Source organism: Xenopus tropicalis, chromosome 9 (assembly GCF_000004195.4).
Source record: "Xenopus tropicalis strain Nigerian chromosome 9, UCB_Xtro_10.0, whole genome shotgun sequence".
NCBI classification, from domain to species: Eukaryota; Metazoa; Chordata; class Amphibia; order Anura; family Pipidae; genus Xenopus; species Xenopus tropicalis.
Genome location: NC_030685.2, coordinates 63,921,898 through 63,943,797, shown reverse-complemented (window position 1 = coordinate 63,943,797; position 21,900 = coordinate 63,921,898). Strand labels below are relative to the sequence as shown.

Genomic DNA, 21,900 nt, shown 5'->3' with positions numbered 1-21,900 from the left:
GTACCTTCATCATCTTGGATAACCACATTAAGAGGAAGTGATGGTTCACTTTCACCAATTTCATTTACAGTTTTAGCACGGAATTCATACATGTGCAGCTCTGCAAGGTTGTCCACTAAGAAAGATGTTCCTGGGCAGAGTCTCTTATTGCATCTTTCATATTCAGTAGCGTCATGGCGTCTCTTCTCTATGATATATCCTGTAATAGGGCTTCCACCATCATTACGAGGAGGCTTCCAGTCCAGAGTTATTGTTGATTTTGTTCTTTCTGTATAAGTAAATCTCTCAGGTGAACCAGGAGGACCTGAAAAAAATGAATAAAAGTTTTTAAACCCTTTTTTCTACCTAATGTCCTTTGTGTTTGCATACTTTGAATATTTTATAATTTAATGTATAACTGATGCAAATTGTTTTAATAATTACAAATGTCTTATCATTTCATAGATGGCTTACAAGTGATAATTTACAACTTTAGAATTTTTATAATTGGACTATTAACTAAGTTATAGTAATAATAATAAAAACACAAAAACTGACATTAACAAACTTTTTTCATTTCCTTATAACAGCTATAGATACAATAAGTATGCTATATACATACACGTATATGTAAATATTTAAATTATATTCCCATACTATATTAACTTTACCTTTTGGATCAACTGCAAGAATTGGTCCCAAATCAACAGGTGGGCCACAGCCAAATTTGTTTTTACAAATGACACGGAACATGTATTCTTGTCCTTCCAAAAGGCCAACAATATCACATTTGGATCTTTCTGTTTCTATTGGTTGCCTCCATATGTGTGCTTTTGCATCTTTCCGTTCTATTATAAAGCCTGTAATATCACTTCCACCATCATCCTCTGGATCAGACCAGTTGAGCAAAGCCATCTTTCTGTTAACAACGACTGGCTTCAGGTCAAGGACTGGGCCAGGAACATCTGAAAAAAGTATATAGTTAGTAGAATAATTGTGCTTTCTTTGCATTTCTTGAACAAAACATTGTGCTGTATTTTTTATCCAGTAGCAAAAATATCTCCCTTTTTACTTACCAAATATCTCAACTCTTGTTGCTGCAGATTTGGTTCCACTCTCATTGGTCGCAGTTATTATGTATCTTCCATGATCTTTTCTCTCTGCATTTACAATGACCAGTTCAGATGACTTTCCAACATTTGTTATTACAGCCTTCTCTTTGTTCAGCTGTCCTTCCTCTATGGACCATTCTATTGCAGGTGCAGGACGCCCAAGTACTGTTGCAGGTATTTTTAGAGTTTGTCCAGCTAGAATTTGGATGCCATCTCTTACAGACAGGTCCAATTCCACAACTGGGGGTTCTGCAGATGAAACAATAACAGCAAAATATTGAGTATATGGCTAGTTAGAAATAAAATTAATTAACTGTAATTTGAAGTTAACTTTAAGGAATACCTTGAGGCTCCAGAACTGTGATAGGCTCGGTTACACCCGGAGGCCCCTCACCAGCAGCATTGAGAGCAATCACTCGAATCTTATAATCAGCTCCTTCTCTAATACCTTTAACAGTGTATTTGCGAGCCTTTATGGGTTTATCTGTGCAGCGAGACCACTCATTTGTTCCCATTAATTGCTTGTCAACATAATAACCAGTAATGTCTCCACCACCATTATAAAGTGGAGGATCCCATTCCATTTCAATAGCAGATGAACTTGTATCAATTACTCTTGGAATTGGTGGTCCAGGAGGCACTTATAAGGAAAGAAGAGAAAAATATTCAATTACCTCATCACAAGCCAGATAATGATAATTTACAAGCAACAACTATTTCAGGACAAGGTAAGCTTTTAAATGAATATTGATTTGGGGCTTACATATAGGATCTTGTGCTGTCTTGGGATCAGATGGTACACTGAACTTCCCAGGACCTCCTGCATTTTCTGCGCAAACTCTAAAGACGTAGGTGAGCCCTTCTAAAAGACCATCAGCTCGAACTTCAAGAACATTGAGAAGGTTTCGGTTAACCCGGGCCCAGTGAGTACTGTTGATTTCACGCTTTTCAATCCAGTAACCTAAAATCGGACTGCCATTGTCTTTTGGCTCTTTCCACTTAACCAACATGCTGTTGCTTGTAACATCTTCAACTTCAGGTTTTTCTGGTGCCTCAGGAGGAGCTGCAAAAATGCAATACCAGTTTTATTTTTATTCTTTAAAGAGAAAGACGTTGTATTTACATATAGTATACAGTATGTCTTCAGATTGATTTGGATACTACTATGGATATAAAGCCTAACATTCAGTTCTTCTCTTCATAAATTAAAACAGACTTACTAAATGGATCTTTAGCAACAAGAGGCTGAGAAACACATGGTGGTCCAGGTCCGAATCTGTTTTCTGCTGTTACACGGTATATATATTCTTTGTCTTCAATAAGTTTGGTAACTGGATATTTGCAGTGCCTCAATGTAGATGTCACAACAACCCAGCCAATTTCTGCCTTAGAATTATCTTTCTTTTCCAAGATGTAGTTTAGGATTTCACTTCCACCATCGTCCAAGGGAGGATCCCATTTGCAGATAACAGAGTTTTTCCTAACTTCATCAAAGGTAAAGTTCACAGGTGGACCAGGTGTGTCTAAAAAAGGAACACATATGTCATATTTTGTTACAAAAGGTACTAATGCGGCTACTTGGCAGGTAAATAGTAATTGTATATATGTATATATATATATATATATATATATATACACACACACAACATGATAATAAAATCTTTAAGATAATGCTAAAACATGCTAGAACATACTAAAGTATGTTCAGGTAATGTAAATTTGCAATGGTCAGGAAAGTGTGAGGGAATAAGGTAATTAACACGTTTATTACCTAATACATTTACTTCACATGAAGCCTTTGCTACACCATGATCATTTTCCACTTTGATGGTGAATATGCCGTAATCTTCTCGAATTGAATCTCTAACAAACAATTCAGATTCTCCATGTCTGCTGTTGTCCACAGTCAAACGCTCTGGAAGACTTAGATGGAATGGCTTATCCTCAACAACCTCCTTCTTCCTTCTAGGTACTATTTTTTCGACTCTCTTTTTAATTTCCTCTGGTCTAATGACTTCATCATTTCGAAGCCATGTGATAGTTGGATAAGGTGAGCCACTTATGTTTGCTTGCAGGTCAATTTCGTCTCCTTGTCTAACAGAAAGTCCTGATTGCAAGCTGCCTGAAAGGAAAACCTTTGGAGGATCTAAATGAAAATAAAAAAAAATATTTTAAGGACAATAATTATTTTAAAATCACAAGAGTTTTTTTTTTAAACATTGTCATAATACCATGCTTACCTATAGGGTCTACAGCTTTTATTCCAGGAGTAACACGAGAAGGTTCACTAACTCCAGCAGCATTTTCTGCACGCACGCGATACTGATATTCTTTTCCTTCCTCCAAACCTTTTACAGTGAACGTTAACACAGGAACAAGTGAGTCATTGCATCTTTCCCATTTCTCTCCTCCTTTGGGAATCTTTTCAATGACGTATCCCATAATCTTGCATCCTCCATCATACTGAGGAGGTTTCCAAGTCAGTGTTATGGACTTTGAAGTTGGATTATGAGTATCAACATCAACAGGAGGATCAGGGCGCTCTGTCAATAATTAACAAGTAAAACTCTTTAGTAAGTAAACATATGACACCCCAGATCCTACAACGCTCTATTTATCATCATCATTTTACTTACGCTTTGCATCCTCAGCAATAATTGGATTTCTTAATTCAAGGTATTCGCCTCCACCGATCTTATTTACAGCTTTAACTCTAAAATAGTATTCTCCATTGGGTATAAGATCTTTGACATTCCAGGTCAGTTTGTCTTCCCCAGACATCACAGGTGTATATGTCCTTCTTCCAGCTTCTCTGCGCTCAAGTACATAGTGCAGTATTGGAGTTCCACCATCATATTCTGGGGGTTCCCAGGAAACTTTGCAAGTGTTCTTGGTAACATCATTGGCTTTAATATCTTTGCACTGTCCAGGTAAACCTTTTCAATAAAAGTAAGAGCAATAAGCATGAGTCCTTAATTTAACTTTTAAATAGTAGAATTTCTATATAAAGTGTATACTTACCTATAACTTTTACATTGATTGAGCCTGTTGTTGAACCAATTTTGTTTTCCAGTGTGATTGTATACACACCAGCATCTCCATGCACTGCACTAGAAACCTCCAAAGTGGAAGAGGCATAATCACTCTTATGTGTAACTCTGTCAGCAATTTTAATTTCTTTACCATCCTTATGCCAGCTTATAGTTGGTGCTGGTACAGATCTAAATGGCACAGGAATAGTGAGCTTTTCACCTTCCACAACAACAAGATCTTGAGTTTTCAGGTCAATAGTTGGGTTACCTGAAAATAAAAATACACTTAGTTTACATCAAAGTTTTTATATAGTAGGATTAATTACACAATGAGGTAAGAAATATTAACTCACAATCAGGGTCTTTAGCAAAAACATTCTCTGAGATTTCAGATGGATCACTAACACCAACTGCATTAACTGCTCTAACTCTCAGGATGTATTCTTTATCAGGTATTATTCCATCTTCTGCTTTATACTTCAGATCTTTAACTGGGCGAGAATTAATTCTCATCCATTTTTCAGTGCCAGCTGGGCAGGCCTCTATATGGTATCCTAAAATCGGGCTGCCACCATTCTTGTCTGGAGGTTTCCATGCAATAGATATATGACTTCTGCTGGCATCTGTAACATGTAACTCTAGAGGTGGTGATGGAGGGCCTAGAAAAGAAAAATATAATAGTTTCAGTTTCATACATTTCAAATTAGTATTTTTTGCTCGCACATTTGGAAAGTTCACTTACTCGTTGGATCTTCAATAGCCAACATATCAGTAGGTTCACTTGGATGTCCAACACCAGCCTCATTTTCTGCTCGCACCTGGAATTGTACTTCTGTACCTTCAATAACATCAGTTACTTTAAATTGACAGTCAGGGCCAGATGTCCTTCCAGCTTTCACCCAGCGTGTGCCAAGCTTTTCTTTCTTTTCAATAACATATCTGTAAATGCAGAAAAATATAATTAGATATAAGGCTATAAGGAAATATCAAAGCATGCCTCCAATAGTGCAAAACATTTTACTGGCATTGATGATGTATTAATGGTTGTATATTTGTACTGTATGAATTATTTGGCATGGTTAATTGATGGCTGTATCTTTCAAACAATTTTTGTGAAATGCATGATCAACTTAGTTTTAAGGCCACCCTAACTTCTAACTGCACAGATAACATAAAACGTATAGCTATAAACACATGGAGGCAATATAATTAAAGTTGCAAGGGTCGCACCAGCTCTGATAAGCTCTAACAATTATTTGTGACTAATTAATGCTATCTAGTGATTGCTATGATTTACAAGGCTTTATACAAAATTGTTTTAAAGAGACTTTTCTGCTGCAAAAAAAAATAAAAAAGCAAATAAAAATTACCTTTGAATTGGTCTTCCTCCATCATTCTTTGGAGCTTCCCATTTCAGTTCAACATGTCTCTTTGTTACATCAACTACAGTAAGTGCATAAGGTGGACCAGGGGTAGCTAAAAAAAAGAAAATTGAAGTCCTATAAATCACAGATGTATGGCTACCAAATATAGCTTGTTTCAATATTTCTGTATTTGGAAAATGATATGTTTAATTTAACAAAAAGTTTACATTTTTTATGTATGAAAAAACAAAAGCTTACTGAAGGTGTCTTTGGCCAGTACAGAATCTTCAAGTTCACAGTAATCACTTTGTCCTACTGCATTTTCCGCAGCAACACGGAACACGTATAAAGAACCCTCTGATAGTGGTGTGACTGAGCATTTGATATCCTTAACAGTGGTATCTACTGTTTGCCAACCTTTGCGTCTCACATCTCTTTTCTCTACAATATAATTAGTAATTGGTGAGCCACCATCTCTTTCAGGGGCAGTCCATTTTAGATCTGCCACATTCTTTGTGATGTTAATGACTTCAAGCCAGCGTGGTGGGGAAGGAGGATCTATGAATGAAAAAAAATGATTGGAGTTAAATGTCAGTTATGAAAGATCTTTTATTTAGTGATTGCTAAAAATATTTTTGGCAATATTAGAGTTATCCATAGGAGATCATTTATATTTATTTAAGTTTGTTAGCTCTTACAAATAATCCAGCATTAATTTTCAGTTTTACTTTTAACTCTCCTTTTGGAATTATATATGAAATAATTTAAAAGAGCTCAAGTTTAAAACACTTACTTAGTCTTTCTTTGCATAGGACTGGATCACTTGGTTCACTAGGTTCGCTTTCTCCAGCCTTATTTACAGCTCGTACACGGAAGGAATATTCTTGTTTCTCCATAAGACCTTTCAAAAAGTGCTCTGTACTTGGAATGCCATCAGCCACTCTGACCCATTCATCTGTTCCAGTCTTCAGCAGCTCAATGATGTATGACTCAATCTTTGCACCTCCATCATGTTCTGGTTTTAGCCAGTTTAAGAATGCTGATGTCTTAGCAACATCTTTAACAGTTGGTTTACCAGGAGGCCATGGTGGATCTATCCATAAAAAAGAAACATTATATTTCCCTGTCATTTAGGAAAAAGGAAACAAATAACTAATCAAGTATATGGAAAAAAAAATACCAATTGGGTCTTTGATTAAGATTGGTTCTGTTGCTCTGCTTGGCTTGCCAGGTCCAGCAAGATTTTCTGCTAAGACACGGAACTGATATTTCTTCTTGTTGGTAAGGCCCTTAACCCTGTTTTAGAATAAATTATAGATATTTTAGTATAGTATTTATTTCTTCATACACTGTGTTTCTTTAAACATTTTTAAGTAAAAGTATGATTCTGTATAATTAAAACTGAATACTTTTATAAAATGTTTTAAAAGTATAAACATAATATTTGGATTATGGTTTAAACAACATGGAGCCGTTTACCTGTATGTTGGATCTTTTACTGGAATCTTGTTGCATTTAACCCATTTTCCAGTTTCTGGATCCAGCCTCTCCACCCAATAACCAGTGATAGGACTTCCTCCATCCTCATCTGGTTCATTCCATGACAAAGTCACTGAATCTTTAGTTATATCTGAAGGCTCAAGGTTAGTTGGTGGACCAGGTGGATCTGTAATAGGTTTACATGAAATAATTATTGTAGGTGATTTGTGAAATAAATATAAATTAGAACATTCCATAAAAATGTATGTATTATCCACATCTTACCAAATGAGTATTTAGCAATCATTGAGTTTGATTGTGCTGGTTCTCCAATGCCATACATATTTTCAGCACTGACTCTAAAGACATACTCCTTAAGAGGGGTCAGTTTGGTAGCTTTAAATCTTGTCTCCTTGATGGTTGATGATAACTTATGCCAGATCTCACTGTCTGCAGCTTTCTGTTCCAAAATGTAGTTGGTTATTTTTGAACCGCCATCATCTCTAGGAGGATTCCATGTCAAGACACATGATTCATTGGTAATTTCAGAAATGTCAAATGCAGCTGGAGGTCCAGGTTTATCTGTACACAAATAAAACAATTACATTTTGTCAAAGGGTAAAAACATTTGTTGTCTTTTTACAACATGCAGTGTATTTTATTATTAAATAAATAAAACCATACCTAACACATTAACTTCAACAACTGCTGTAGCACGTCCAGATGTATTTACTGCTTCAACTATGTATGTCCCAGAGTCACTTCTTGTGCTGTCTGCAATTATGACTGTAGAATGCCCAGGTTTGGATTCAATGTTTATTCTCTTATCAATTCTTAGAAGAGCGTCAGCTTTGTTCCATGTAATTCTGGGCTCAGGTTTCCCAGCAATTGTAGCTGGCAATTCAATCTTAGTTCCAGCCTTAACTGTTATGCCAGCAAGTAGTTTAACATCAAGGAAAATTTCTGGTGGCTCTGTTTAAATTAAGGATAAAGATACAGATATAGTATATGTTTGCATTTGTTAGAATCAATAGCAATTTTGGGATTGACAAACAAAACATCGCCTACCTTGTGGATCTGTTGCCAAAATATCATCAGTTGGCTTGCTTGGTTTGCTGGCACCCATTCTGTTAAGAGCTTTTACACGGTATGCATACCACTGTCCTTCAGTGAGGTTTGTCACTTGGTATCTGTTAAAAGAAGGTATTTTCCATGTTTAGTGCATAAAGCACATTATTTTTCACCTAGCTTTTTACATTATGTATTATACTTACTTAGTTTCTACAACAGAATCACCACAAATTTCCCATTTTTCTGTGCCACGCTGACATTTCTCCACAATGTAGCCTTTAATTCTTGATCCTCCATCATATTTTGGTACCTCCCATGTGAGGAAAATTCCCTTGGAGGATGGATCTCTCCATTTGACATTCTCGGGAGGATCAGGAACAGCTTTAGTAGAACAAATGAAAGATTTAAACCAAAGTTTACCAGAAATATGAGAACATTTGTTACCTGAACTTCATTTGTTTTGCATATTGCTTTTACACTATATTTACCTAGCAGATTATATACATCTTAGTAAGATGTGCACCCATGTATGCACAATACATTGTAAGAATCTCACATAAAATAAAATTATTTATATTACCACAATAAAAAATACAGTGTTAATGCAAGAAGTGTTTCAAATAGGTGTTAAGCACACTTTGCTGCTTGGACCTACCCAATAACCTGTCTATTCAATACTGTTTAAAAAAAAAACTGAAACAAAAAACATTTTTCTGCACCTGCAAGCAACAAACCTTTGTCTGAGAGACTGCTGAACTAATTATATACCCTTCAAGCTATTTTTTTTTAAATTCAGTTGCTAACTATGGAAAAGTAAGCCCTGTCTCTGCTACTTGACACTATATAGAGATCATAATTAAATATAATTGAAAATGATAGATCTTACTGGCTGGTGCAGACATGTTTACGGGCTCATCAATGTATGCAGGTTCTCCTGGTCCACACTTGTTGCAAGCAGAAACTCTAAAGATGTATTCTTTGCCTTGTATAAGATCGGATACTGTGAACTCTTGATCAATGACATTTTCTATGACCTAAAAAGCAAATGATCCACAATGACTGTATAGTCAACTATACACAGATGTGTATACACACAGATGTTAGGGCTCTATTGTGCATACCTTTGCCCATGTCTTGCGGTTGACTTCTCGCTTTTCGATTAAATAACCTGTCAGTGGGCTACCACCATCATTCTCTGGGGCTTCCCAAGACAAATTAACAGAGCTTCTTGTAAGTTCTCCGACTTTCAGTTCCCTTGGAGCACTTGGGCGAGCTAAAAAGCATTTTACAAAGCATTAAACATTTCCAAAATGAATTATAATTCTGAACTTCAGGCTGGATTTGTGGGAAGGCCAAAAAGGCCTAGGCCTAAGGCATGATTTTAGGGGTGGCATTCTGCCCAGCTTCATTTGTTATTTACTGGAGGAGGAGTGTGAGTGATGAGGGACAGTGGGGTGGCAGTGGGGAGGAGATGAGGAGAGGAGTTACTGTACTGTGCAGGGGGGTAGTGATGTAAGGTGGCCTAGGGGGGCGCACAAACTGGGATGCTGAACTTACCAATAACATTGACGTTGATTTCTCCTGACACTGATGTCACAGTGTTTTGAAGCTCAATTGTGTAAATGCCCTTGTCAGGACGCTCACTTGGAGAAATGATAAGTTCCGCAAAAGCAGCATTGGTCTGTATTTTCACACGCTCATTGCTTTCTAGAACATTGCCATTCACAGACCATGTAGCGGTTGGAACTGGATAACCTGTTATTGGCACACGGATTTTCAGGGGTTCTGGAACAATAACTTCCAGTCCATCTTTAAAGGCACTTAGGTCCATGGTTGGTTCAGCTAGAATAAAATAAATTTCAGTGTAAATTTTGCTATATACTTACATAATATGTTATTAATAATAACATTGCAAATGTTGTTTAAATACTTACAGTGAGGATCATCTGCAGTGAGAGGTCCAAGGCTTTCAGTTGGGTCAGAAACACCAGCTGCATTTTCTGCAGAGACTCTATAATAGTAGCTGGCTCCAGCTTTCAAACCAGTTACCTACAGTAAAAATGAAACTGATTACAACCCTGGCTTATATAGGAAAAGAGTAAAAGTCATAGAAGAAAAAAAAAGGGTAGTTTTAAATGTATTAAAATATACCTTGTATGTTAGTTCAGGAGCAAGTCTCATATTGCAGCGAACCCATTTATCAGTTCCCTCTTCACAGCGCTCAATAATATATCCCAAAATGGGGCTACCACCATCTTTAAGTGGAGGCTCCCATGTAAGCTGAACAGATGACTTAGTTTGGTCTGAATGAGTAAGATTAATTGGAGGACTTGGTTTTTCTGTTGAAAAAAATATATATATTATTAAATAATACTATGTTTGTACTGTTATAACATTTTTATTTTCTCTGAACCATAATGATTTGCATACCAATAGGGTCCCTTATTTTCACAGCTCGTGTAGCAGCACTTGGTTTGCCAACTCCAGCCTGATTTTCTGCCCTGACTCGGAAAATGTATTCCTTGTTCTCCACAACATCATTAAGTGTAGCGCCAAGTTCATCAGGCTTGGTTATCATAGCTGCATCCCATTTTATAGATGCTCTGTCTCGCAGTTCCACAATGTATGCCGTTATTTCAGATCCGCCATCATACTCTGGTGGTTCCCAGGTTATTGTAGCACCAAATCGGTTAACATCGCAAACATCTACATTGAGAGGTGGGCCTGGAACATCTGTAAACAGAAAATGTTTTGAATATGAGATTATACGTGCAAATATGGAAACCTATTTTTTGGTGAAATGAAATTTAATGTTGAGACTTACCAAACTTGCTCTTTGCTTCAACAGGTTTGTCTGTTTCTACTGGTTCACCAGCCCCTACTCTGTTCTTTGCGCTGACGCGGAATAGATATTCTACCCCTCCTTTTTGAAGTCCAGTGACTGTGTATTCACAGCTGTCAGCATGGTCTGTGACAAGTACCCATGTCTTTCTCTTTATGTCTCTCCTTTCAATAATATAGCCAGTTATTTTACTGCCACCATCAGTTTCTGGCTCTTCCCAAGCAAGGCTGACTTCTCCATCATATGTATCTATAACCTCTAGGTTTCTGACTGGTCCAGGAACATCTGAATTAAATTGAAAGGTATTAGATTTTAAATTCTGGCATTAGTTGTATCAGTTATTACCAATTTGAAAATTATTTAAATTACTAAATAAAAATTCTTACCAATGACTTCTAAATTGATAAAGGCCTCTGCTTTGCCATGTTTATTATGCAGTATGATCTTGTATCTGCCTCTGTCTGCTTTCTTTGTTTCAGTAATACGGAAACTTGTATCATTTGCTGTGGTATCAACATGTACATCTGACAAGGTTTCATCATCCTTTTTCCATTCAGCTTCAGCTTTTGGGTAGGCATCATAAGGCACTGACATTGTTAATGGCTTTCCAGCATCAATCACAATGTTCTGATCTGCAGTCTTTATTTTTGGCACAGCTGTTGATAAACATTTTAAGTAAATATACAATTCTGAGCAGAAAGAAAGACATTGGACAGAGGTTTACAGTGAAATGTAGAACAGTACCTGCTAATTCAAGTTTTGCTCTAGCTTCTTTGTCCTTGGCAATAAATCTGTATTCGCCTTGATCACGTGGTCTGATTTCACAGATTTGTAGTCTGTGCACTTTTCCTTCACTCATCATTTGATGTTTGTCTCCTTGAACAATGATCATGTTGTTTCTCAGCCATTTGACTTCTACTCTATCTTTATTGAGTTCAGCTTCAAAGATTACATCAGAGCCAGGGGCTTCAAATGCATCAAGTGGTGGTCTGATAATTTCTATGGGAATTTCTAGAATAAAAAGAAAGCAAAGACAGAGCATAAATAATTAGTATCATTTCTTGTAAACCAAAGATTTGCTGGTACGACATGTATAGGTTTTGCTTACCTTCAACAAAGAGCCGGGCTCTGGATTTCCTCTCATCTACTCCACAAGAATATTCACACTCATCCTCTGGTCTGCAGTCCTTAATAATAAGTCTGTGAAGGCTGCCATCCTTCTCAAACTGATATCTAAAAATAAAAATATAGAAAGTAAATGTACAGTACTAAGCACATATAGCAAGAATGGGGAAAATATGTTTGCAACATAACATCAGATATAGTAAGTGTTCACATACTTTTTGTTTGCTCTGAGTTCTCTTCCATTTCTATACCATCTCACAGCAGCTTTCTCCTTGGAGAGTTGACAAGTGAAAACAGCATCTTCAAATTCAATAACTGTCTGATCTTGCAGATGCTGAACAAAATCTGTTGGGGCTTCTGTGATGATAAGTTCTGCAACAGCTTTGTCTTGTCCAGCAATAACAGTGTATTCCCCTTCATCAACAAAGCCACAATCCTTTATAATCAAAGAATGCTTGAATTTGTCAACCTTGTACAAAACTCGTTTATCCAGTACAACCTCCTGGCCATTCTTCATCCACATGACTGTTGCATTTGGACGGTTAACTTTGCAGCAGAAAGAAACAGATTTCTTCTCCATTGTTTCAATGTCTTCAATTGGTTCAACGATTCTTAGATCCTCTTCTGTTGTAAGAAACAAAAAAGGTATGTATAGTGCAATTCTTTACCTTATAATAAATATAAGCTATAGTTGTTATTATTTAATCAGTAGCTACTTACCTAGGACTGTTAAAACACCTGAAGATTTGACATGTTCACCTCTTTGATTTGTCAAGGACACTGAATAAGTGGCTTGGTCATCCATTTGTGCATCTCTGATTCTGAGTGTATAAACTAAATCTTTGGCGACCATGATATACTTTGAGCTGTCAAATATGGTTTCATCATTCTTAAACCATTTGGCTTTGGCCCCTTCTGTGTTGACCTCACAGTTGAAGACAAGTTCTTGTCCCTCTTTCACTTGTTGGTCCTTAACGGGAGTTATAATCCTGAGTTTTTCTGTAAGGCACAATTGTAATTTTTAGGTTTTCATTAAAGGTACATTTCCATACCAGCTTATACCCTTCTGCTTTACATAATATAAAATTTGAATTACAAAGCTTTTTTTCACTATCAACATAAAATAATACAGGGAACAACATTAGAATGGCATTAATTAAGGATACAAATCAGAACAAGTAAAAATTAAATAAAATAAGATTATTTCAATTCCTTCCTATTCCCTAGTATAAAGGATTTCTGTTTTCATAAACTTTAACATGTGCTTTTTTAAGATAGATGTTAAACAAAAGTGTGAATGCTTACCAACTACTGTCAGTTCGGCAGGAGCTCTAGAAGACCCAATCATGACAGCATATATGCCTTCGTCCTCTTTTGGCACACAGTTCTTAACAACCAGAATTCTTCTCTTGCCATCAGAACTGATGTCATACTTATCACCAGACTCCAGAACTGTATCATTCTTGACCCATTGGACCTCATAAGCTTCTTTTGAAACTGAACATATAAATTCGGCCTTTTCTCCCTCCAGTACCTCGATATTTTGGGGTTTGGAAATAAACTCAGCAGCAAGTTCTAAAATGTAGATAAAATGTATTATAATAATTTATCCTATTAAAAGCTTGAATGCCTATATTATAATTTCAGTTACAAAAAAGTATTGCACTTACCTTTTATTGTAAGTTTGCCAGTTGTCCTGGAATTTGGCAGTCTGCAGTTGTATTCACCAGCATCATCAAGGTGAACACCAGAAATGATCAAGATCCTTTTTCTACCCTCTGCAATATGTTCATATTTTCCACCATCTGGTAGTTCCACATCTCCTTTAAACCAGGCTACATCAGCACTAGCTTTGGATACTTCACAAGTCAATTTCACATTGTCTGATTCAGATGCTTCAATATTAGGTAGATTTTTGGTGAAAACAGCTTCTTCCTCTGAATAAATAAAATGAATATGCATAAGTGTAAGCCATAATAGGGTTCATTTCCCAATACAAAAGTGCAATGAGAAAATGCAAAGCCCTCAGAATTCCAGCTCTGCACTTTTCCTCCTGTATGTAAACAAACCTAGGAAACACATTAAAGCTCAAATTGGGCTAACAAATGGGCAATCACCACCAGTGAGCTAAGCATATCTGTACTGCAGATAGGATAGACACAATATCTAAGTGTATGGTGTGCATTAATGTGCCGTTAGCATGCCAAGGCTTGCATATACCCTTTGCTAATTAAGCTATAATATGTTTTAGGTTTTTTACATATGTGCAATAATCTAAGAAAAAACATCTTGTCTGGCATGTGTAATATTTAGCAGTTTTGACTACTGGATGTTTTTTTAAATGCTACATTGTTTATGTTATTTTTGAATTATTTTACCTATAACAGTGAGTAATCCAGAGGTTCTTGCCATTTTCGATTCACAGGTATATTCTGCTTCATCATCAAATAGACATTTATTCACCACTAAAATCCTAGTGACTCCTTTGGATATTATGTCATACTTTTTGCCCTTTCTGATCTCCACTCCGTCTCTGAACCAGTGGACCTGTAGGAAAATAAAAAACATTAGTGCCTCAAACTCAGCAAAAATGACAAAAATTTTTGTCCTTTATACAGTACATAAGGAAAAAGGGCCCCAAAACAGAAACACCACCTAAAAATATTTAAACTGAGTAGAGCAAATGTAGTAAACAAACCTTGGCACTTTCACGGGAAATCTCACATTCGAAGCGGGCAGTTTCCTTTTCTTTAACTTCGATATCTGTAAGGGGTTTTGTAAACTCCACGAATGGGGCTGTACAAAAGATTAATTAAGATTATAAATATCTTCTCATTATCCCAAAAAACTATACATTTATGATGTTTATAATTTCACAGTGTTGTTATGATGATTTAAGTGTGTAATGACCAGAATACATATATATTTCAAACGTAGATCTGAAGCTGCAGTTTTCATAGTTTCACATTATGTATGCAGTTGTATCAAACCTACTTATCAATAGTATGTAATAAAATGTTCACTCTGAAATGCTTTTATAGCTTAATTATTTGTATTCCACTGTTGCCTGTGTGCTTTAAAACTTTTTGAATAGTGCTATAACAATAAAAAAAGACTATGAATGCTACTTGGTGTTTAAGACTTGTTTTGCTTCACAAAAAAGGGTAGCTGTAACTATAGTAACTTACGTTCTACATTCAAGAAGGCAGAGGTCTTGAAATCCTTTGCATCGCATGTGTAAGTTCTTGCATCATCCATTGTGCAGCCATGAATGATAAGTTTTCTGACTTTACCCTCAGCAATGATATCATATTTCTTTGTTTTGTGGATTTCTTGGCCATTCTTGAACCATTTAACTTCTGCATTTTCCCTGGATACTTCGCATTCTAGTACTGCAGTTGCTTCTTCTTCTACTGTTTGGTCCTCAAGAGGTTTTGTAAACTCAACTGGAGGTTCTAGGATGTTACAAAAAATAAGTTAGTAAGGCCTTAACCTTCTTTTTCTATGTTTTTGTTAAATAGCATTGGCAGCATTTTTGTACCTTTAACAGTAAGGTTGGCTTGTGTCTTGAAATCCTTTGCAGTTAGTTTGACTTCCCCAGCATCTTTTAGTTGAACATCCCTAAGGGTAAGTGTGTGAACTCTTCCTTCAGAGCGTGTGACAATCTAGAAAAACAGAATAGCGCATTTGCAACTTTTTTTAATTCATTTTTAGTTTAGATACATTTAATTGAATTATATTTCTCACCAAGCTATAGTGTGATACAGTATATCATAACATAACCCATTAATAGTTTTCTGAAAAATTAAAGACAGAGGGCTTTATTACCATTTATATGATAACTCTGGTGGTGGTGGTGGTGGTGGTGGTGGTGCAAGCTGTTATTTGCTCCTTGTGCCAGATTAAGGTACTGCCCACCTATTACCCCCTCTTTAGGCAGGACTAATGAACAGTACTGCATTTAGAGTCACAATTCTTTGCATATTATTTAGGAGCACAAGATCTGTGCCTCAGCATGGAAAAGGCAGGGCATTGCACAAAATGTTTTGCACAATGTCCTATACTTTGTAAATGAGGCCTAAATTCAAACTTAATTCAATCTGTTAGTACTACAAAGCCACCACAAGCTGTTGAAAATAAAGGGTATGTGATTTTTTAAAAATTTCCTCCACTGTAGACAAGTATGAAAAACTGGATGATAGTAACTGTGATACATGCTGGGATAGTGATATAGTTTCAAGAACTTTCGATATTAACTATTGGAGCTAATGCAATAAAAACCAGCAAGGTTTGCACTAGGTTTAATATCCCATAGTAACAAATCAGCAGATGTTTGCAGCAGCCAGTTAGTTACTATGTGTTAAGAAAACAAATTCAAATGTATCCCTATAACTATTTGCAATGGGTGGGACAGTTTAGGAAAAGAACAGCTGATGAGCATTTCACAGTTTGCTGTGACCCTCCCCATCAGCTGTTTTGTCTCTTCATGTAATAGCTAGGTCACTTGCATTATTTCTGTTGTAATGTATCCTAATTGTAGTAGAATGAGTGCATTCCAAGAGTGACTTTCTCAAGCTATATGTTTGCTTTGTTTTTTATTTTTTTTTACCTTGTATTTCAAGGCAGCCAATTCAGTTGAACATCCTCTGGTTACTATTTGGCCTTAGTTATACTATATTGAACATATCAATAAATGCGCTTGTTCCAATACTCTTATTATTGGGACATTTGTAAATAAAAGCAGATTTCCAAGGAGTGATTTTGTAAGATACCCATGCCATAAAATAAATGTATAAACAAATTTATTACAAACAATTTCGGATCAATTGTATTTCACTTATCTAGGCATTGTGCCTTAGATTCAATTTAGAATGTTAGATAACTATAAGCATTCTGATATCAAGGCACATTCATCTTTATAAATAGTACAGTAGAATATAAATGTATAAATAAAAATGTACTACATATTGGACTCTACATGCGTGTTAAAAATAAATACAGTATGGATATTGCTCCCAAAAATGATAAAGTAGCCATCAGCAATATTTATCATTATTTAATATTATTTTAGCTACCTATATATGTCCAAACAATCTTATTATTAACTGCATGCTTTAAATATTTAAATATTGGCATATATGCAATACAAGGTACATTTACTCATTGTTACATTTCCCACCAAATGCTTTACTATTAAGCACATGTGTTAAAACGACTTCACTCTCTGGTATCTTAAAATGTAAATGGAGCACTTGAAGCAGGGTTAAAAATAGTAAGCAAGACACGGCGTAGGGAACATCTCTGGCTGCAAAGCTACGCTATCAGTTTCCTCAAATGGAATTTTAAGCTTGCTAATCCCCATATATGCACAATCCTTTACTACAATTATCTGAAGGAAAGACTGATTAAGAGAGGAATTTTTGGAACACCATTTAGGTTGCATGGAATAATTGCACCCTTGCAGAAAAAGGTTTTCTTGTCTCAAATTATCTTTGGCATATAGTTGTTTAAAAATGACAAGCTGGTCTTGTTATTTGTTTGTTAACTTTGTATTTTAATAGAGAAAAATAAAACTTCTAAACACAGGTTAAAAAAAAAGTTAAATACAAATCTTTTTCAATTTGTAGAGTTTTTCTTTTACTGGCAGTTAATGCAAAATGTAGGCTGCATTTTAACTCTAAATATCTAAATGATGGGTGTTCCAGTATTAACCTTTCTGTGTTTATATCTTTGTATGATATGTGGTTTACTGATCTTTTAGCCACAACTGAGACATTAATATTTTAAGTTACATACCTTGTCACTAGGCTCCAGTTTTTGATCATTCAGGAACCATTCCACAGGTATTCCCTCGTATGAGAGCTCACACTCGAAGGTAGCCGATTCTCCAGCTGTTACCGTAACATCCTTCAGGGGCCTAAGCAGGCCGATAAGGCGGGCTTTTCCAATAGAAGAAGACATTATCCATTAACTTCTTCCTCCAAGGAATACTGTGTACCCTCACCGTCTGATCTCCATTGCGGCTTCCCTTAAGGGTGCAGAAGCCTGCACTGGAACTATTTAAGGGCCCCCACTGAGACTAGCCCAGTGGGAGTGAAAAAGGGGCTTGGCCTCCTTCAATTTGCATACGGTGTTTCCTTACATTGACCAGTCAGCAGTATAATGCTACAGCATCTGTTCACCCTCCAATCACACACAGACTTCATTCTACATATGGTATATGCTTTCTAAAATAGCAGAGCTTCTATTGGACATGGACAGCTGACAACTTATTATGCTATCTGCTGCTGTCAATCAATCTTTTGGCACTTACCAAAAAAGAAACCAAAATGTTCTATCAACAGGTCACTTAGCTGCCAACACAGCAAGTCTTTTCTTTCATAACAGCCTGTTGCACAACCATTTATTATATATGTGAGGGTATTAAATTTAATCTGAAGCAAAAATTCATAATTACATACAGGAAAATGCCAAATTATTCAGTCAATCTGCACTTATAGAAATATAAATTTCATGTACGTATTTATCTCATGCAGTGCAGAATATTTTGTACTGATATATCTGCCTTACTAATAGTATAATATATATTTTTGCTGTTGTTGTTTTACAAAAACATGGATAATTTTATCGTTGCTAATGGTTAGCATTAAATCAAGGTTTTAACAAATGGATAATGGTCGACAGGGTGACTTTCCCACAGTCATGAAATACAGAAGGAAGTCGCTCAAAATAGTTACTCTCCATGGGCACTAAAGGGTGACATGTAAACTAAGATGGATGGACTTTCTAGGACATACTCTTGTGTATGTTATAAATTCCAACCAACACAATGTGAATTGTAGTAAATTGCCTTGCTCTCTATGCTGACAAATCAATGGATTTATGACACACAATAGGTAGTATCCATCACAGCTTGCTTGTGATGTGAATATATGGGCACAAGTTAGCATTGATTATATCAGAATTGGGATCAAGGCACTAGAGGAACCCTGGAATTAATGCCAGGTCCATGTTGGCCAGTGTAGTTATATGCAGTTTTGAAGGGGCACATTGCTTCTAGCTGTATGGATGCAAGTACCTTTGTTAATAGTGTCAATGCATGCTCATATAAAACCCTAATGTGTCTACAATGCCTTAAAGTACCCAAGGCAACTAGGCTATTGGGCCAGAGGATAAACAAGAATGTATATTTCTGGGGTATTATTAGAACAAGAAGTGAGAGTCAGTTCAGTTCCACCTGCCTGTGATACGAAATCGGTGATGCTTATTAGTTAAGGTTCGCATAAAAAAGTGCCATAAAAATACTTTACCTTTAACTTTTAGGTGAGCGCTTGATTTAGCATTTGCTGCTTGGAAATCAACTCCTCCTGCTTGATCCAGGCGTACGTTGTAAAGTATGAGGAAATGTTTCTTTCCTTCTTCCTTGATTTCACAATCCTTAAAAATGAGTTGCTTATTTGTTAGTGCTTGCATATAACTATTATTGTTATTAACTGCAATATAATAATAACAATAATAATAATAATAATAATAATAATAAAATCCACAAGTTAAAAGCACAAAATGAAATTTCCCTACATATAAATATTATAACCAGGTTATTTTATACACAGTAGGGAAAGGGAATTCTTACTGGAGAAGCATGCAGAGCATCTCCTTTAAGTTTCCACGTGGCATGAACATCTTCTTCAGATATCTCAGTTTCAAAGCGTGCAGTGTCTGTCTCCACAACCTCAACACTATACAGAGGTCGAACAACTTTAATGTCACGTTCTTAAAAAAAGAAAAAAAAATGAGTAAGAAACTTAGAAAATAAGAATAAGTACATTATGGGTTAAAACATAAACAAAAGTTTTATGGTTGTAGGGTGTTTTGATGAACTGTTTTACCTTCAATGTTCAGTTTGGCCATGGTTTTATCTGTTCCACAATCACAAGTGTATTCGCCTATGTCTTTCTTGGAGGTCTTCTTGATAGCTAAGATGCGCTTCTTGCCATCAGTTTTAATGGTGACATTCTTAGATGGAATGATTTCCTGGCCATCTTTAAACCATTTCACAGGCGCTTTGGCTTTGCTGATTTCACACTGCAGAATGACTTCATCTTTCTCTACAGCTGTGTAATCCTGGAGTTTACTTGTAAAGTAGGGGTCTCCCTCTGCAAGTACATGAGTTTCATTTTAGAATATTAAGATAAAATTCTACCTTAGCATGATTGTGTACAACTAATTCTTAAAACAGTGGAATTTAAAGGTGTTTTTTCACTACTACTTTTTTTTTTTACAATTTTACAAGCATTAAAAAGGCTAATTGGCAGATTTATCCAAACAAAATGTATTCCCAGCATTATGTTTTCTGCGTTATTAACTCTTTTCTGAAAAAAAACATTAAATGTGATAAATATGTCATCAGAATGTGTGCAACTGCCCAAAAAAATTGAACTTAATTCTGTACTCTGGGGTGTTAGAGCTCAGCAGCAGTGCTGAACTTTAACACCCCACTGATTCATTAGGCCCCATATTCATCCATATATTTTCCCTAAGATTTTGGAGAGTTTTTGTGGCAATATTTTATGTTTTAATTTGTTGCTGAATTTGATCCTTTAATGAACAAATTGAAAATTAAGTTATTTGAACTACTAATAATCCAGTTCAGATACAATGCATTAAAAATCAAGCTTTGAAAAAATGCCTTATTCTACTTACCAAGCACAGTTAGTTGGGCAGTGCAGGCTTTTCCCATAGCTTCTGCTTTTATCAGTGAAGTGTCATCCAGAGAAACATCTTTGAATTTAAGAGTGTGGAACTTGCCATCATCGTGCATTGATACAACTTTGCTAGGGTGCAGTCTCTGATCATTTTTATACCAGCTGACCGGAATGTTGTCATGTGATAGCTCTGTAATAAATTCTGCTGTTTCTTGTTCTTTAACAGTTACATCTTTAATTGGTGCAACAAACTCAAGACGGATGCCTTTGAGAGAGAAACAAAATTAGTTGTGAAAACTATTTCACATGGTTGTTGGACAGTTGAACTAATTCAGGTTTCTTTGGGCAGTCACATACCTTCAATGATTAGTTTTCCACTAGTTCTCTTGTCTTCTGCTTCAAACATGTACTTGGCTTCATCCTCAAAGGCAACTGATTTTATCACAAGGGCATGTCTTGTGCCTTCCGCCAGAATCTCATGCTTATCATCTGCCTGAAGTTCCTGGGTTCCTTTCAGCCAACGGAAAGTTTTTGGTAGTCTTGATACCTCACATTCAAATCTTGCTTCATCCTTTTCATATACCTTGACGTCACTGAGTGGAGTGATGAAGATGAGTGGAAGTTCTAAAAAAAAAAAGCATGAGTTTATTTTGTAGAACATAAACCAAAGTTATACTGTAAATTTTTACAGCAAGACACCAACTTTTAACATGGTGGAAAAAAGCTGAAAGTGGTGACTTATGCCCCACATTCTTTACCATATTTTGTATGCTCCTTCATTTCTAGAACCCAACCAAGTGCATAAGCATTAGAATACATTCATACCTTTCACTTTAAGATTTGCTTGGTTTTTGGCATTTGCGGCCTGGAAGGAAATCTCTCCAGTCATATCCAGTTTGCAATTGTAAAGTATAAGGACATGTTTCTTTCCATCCTCAATAATTTCACAGTCCTGTTTTTCATATGAAAGACATTACTTTAGTCAACAGAAAATGAGTTACATAGTAATCTTGTGATTTTTGTTTAGAGCCTAGACTACTTACAGGTGATGGGGATAATGTTTCTCCTTTTAGTTTCCATTGAGCATGAACATCGGGTTCTGAGATTTCAACTTCAAAGCGGGCTGTCTCACCTTCAAACACCTCCACTCCGTACAAGGGGCGCTCCACTTTAATAATTCGAGCTGAAAGT

The 21,900-nt window shown here is 36.1% G+C and overlaps 1 protein-coding gene across 5 annotated transcripts in view; it reads right to left on the bottom strand.

The window, feature by feature from the left end:
• Positions 1-21,900, bottom strand: part of ttn (titin) — a 222,150-nt gene that overhangs the window by 68,997 nt on the left and 131,253 nt on the right. For all 5 annotated transcript variants that reach the window (XM_031892916.1, XM_031892917.1, XM_031892918.1 and 2 more), the window contains 47 exons: positions 21,753-21,892; positions 21,535-21,661; positions 21,067-21,333; positions 20,708-20,974; positions 19,894-20,160; positions 19,638-19,777; positions 19,315-19,441; positions 17,801-17,943; positions 15,546-15,669; positions 15,193-15,459; positions 14,703-14,800; positions 14,383-14,551; positions 13,675-13,941; positions 13,310-13,579; positions 12,725-13,003; positions 12,220-12,628; positions 11,988-12,112; positions 11,624-11,890; positions 11,266-11,535; positions 10,862-11,164; positions 10,468-10,770; positions 10,189-10,376; positions 9,972-10,086; positions 9,595-9,879; positions 9,159-9,310; positions 8,924-9,071; positions 8,241-8,418; positions 8,035-8,156; positions 7,651-7,938; positions 7,252-7,548; positions 6,967-7,153; positions 6,668-6,783; positions 6,281-6,580; positions 5,746-6,045; positions 5,494-5,599; positions 4,866-5,062; positions 4,477-4,782; positions 4,113-4,391; positions 3,728-4,027; positions 3,332-3,634; positions 2,863-3,237; positions 2,312-2,614; positions 1,855-2,154; positions 1,435-1,731; positions 1,056-1,340; positions 651-944; positions 5-304 (listed from right to left, as the gene is read on the bottom strand). In XM_031892916.1, the coding sequence (XP_031748776.1) occupies positions 5-304; positions 651-944; positions 1,056-1,340; positions 1,435-1,731; positions 1,855-2,154; positions 2,312-2,614; positions 2,863-3,237; positions 3,332-3,634; positions 3,728-4,027; positions 4,113-4,391; positions 4,477-4,782; positions 4,866-5,062; positions 5,494-5,599; positions 5,746-6,045; positions 6,281-6,580; positions 6,668-6,783; positions 6,967-7,153; positions 7,252-7,548; positions 7,651-7,938; positions 8,035-8,156; positions 8,241-8,418; positions 8,924-9,071; positions 9,159-9,310; positions 9,595-9,879; positions 9,972-10,086; positions 10,189-10,376; positions 10,468-10,770; positions 10,862-11,164; positions 11,266-11,535; positions 11,624-11,890; positions 11,988-12,112; positions 12,220-12,628; positions 12,725-13,003; positions 13,310-13,579; positions 13,675-13,941; positions 14,383-14,551; positions 14,703-14,800; positions 15,193-15,459; positions 15,546-15,669; positions 17,801-17,943; positions 19,315-19,441; positions 19,638-19,777; positions 19,894-20,160; positions 20,708-20,974; positions 21,067-21,333; positions 21,535-21,661; positions 21,753-21,892 (10,950 nt within the window). The remainder of the gene's footprint in view (positions 1-4; positions 305-650; positions 945-1,055; positions 1,341-1,434; positions 1,732-1,854; positions 2,155-2,311; positions 2,615-2,862; positions 3,238-3,331; positions 3,635-3,727; positions 4,028-4,112; positions 4,392-4,476; positions 4,783-4,865; positions 5,063-5,493; positions 5,600-5,745; positions 6,046-6,280; positions 6,581-6,667; positions 6,784-6,966; positions 7,154-7,251; positions 7,549-7,650; positions 7,939-8,034; positions 8,157-8,240; positions 8,419-8,923; positions 9,072-9,158; positions 9,311-9,594; positions 9,880-9,971; positions 10,087-10,188; positions 10,377-10,467; positions 10,771-10,861; positions 11,165-11,265; positions 11,536-11,623; positions 11,891-11,987; positions 12,113-12,219; positions 12,629-12,724; positions 13,004-13,309; positions 13,580-13,674; positions 13,942-14,382; positions 14,552-14,702; positions 14,801-15,192; positions 15,460-15,545; positions 15,670-17,800; positions 17,944-19,314; positions 19,442-19,637; positions 19,778-19,893; positions 20,161-20,707; positions 20,975-21,066; positions 21,334-21,534; positions 21,662-21,752; positions 21,893-21,900) is intronic.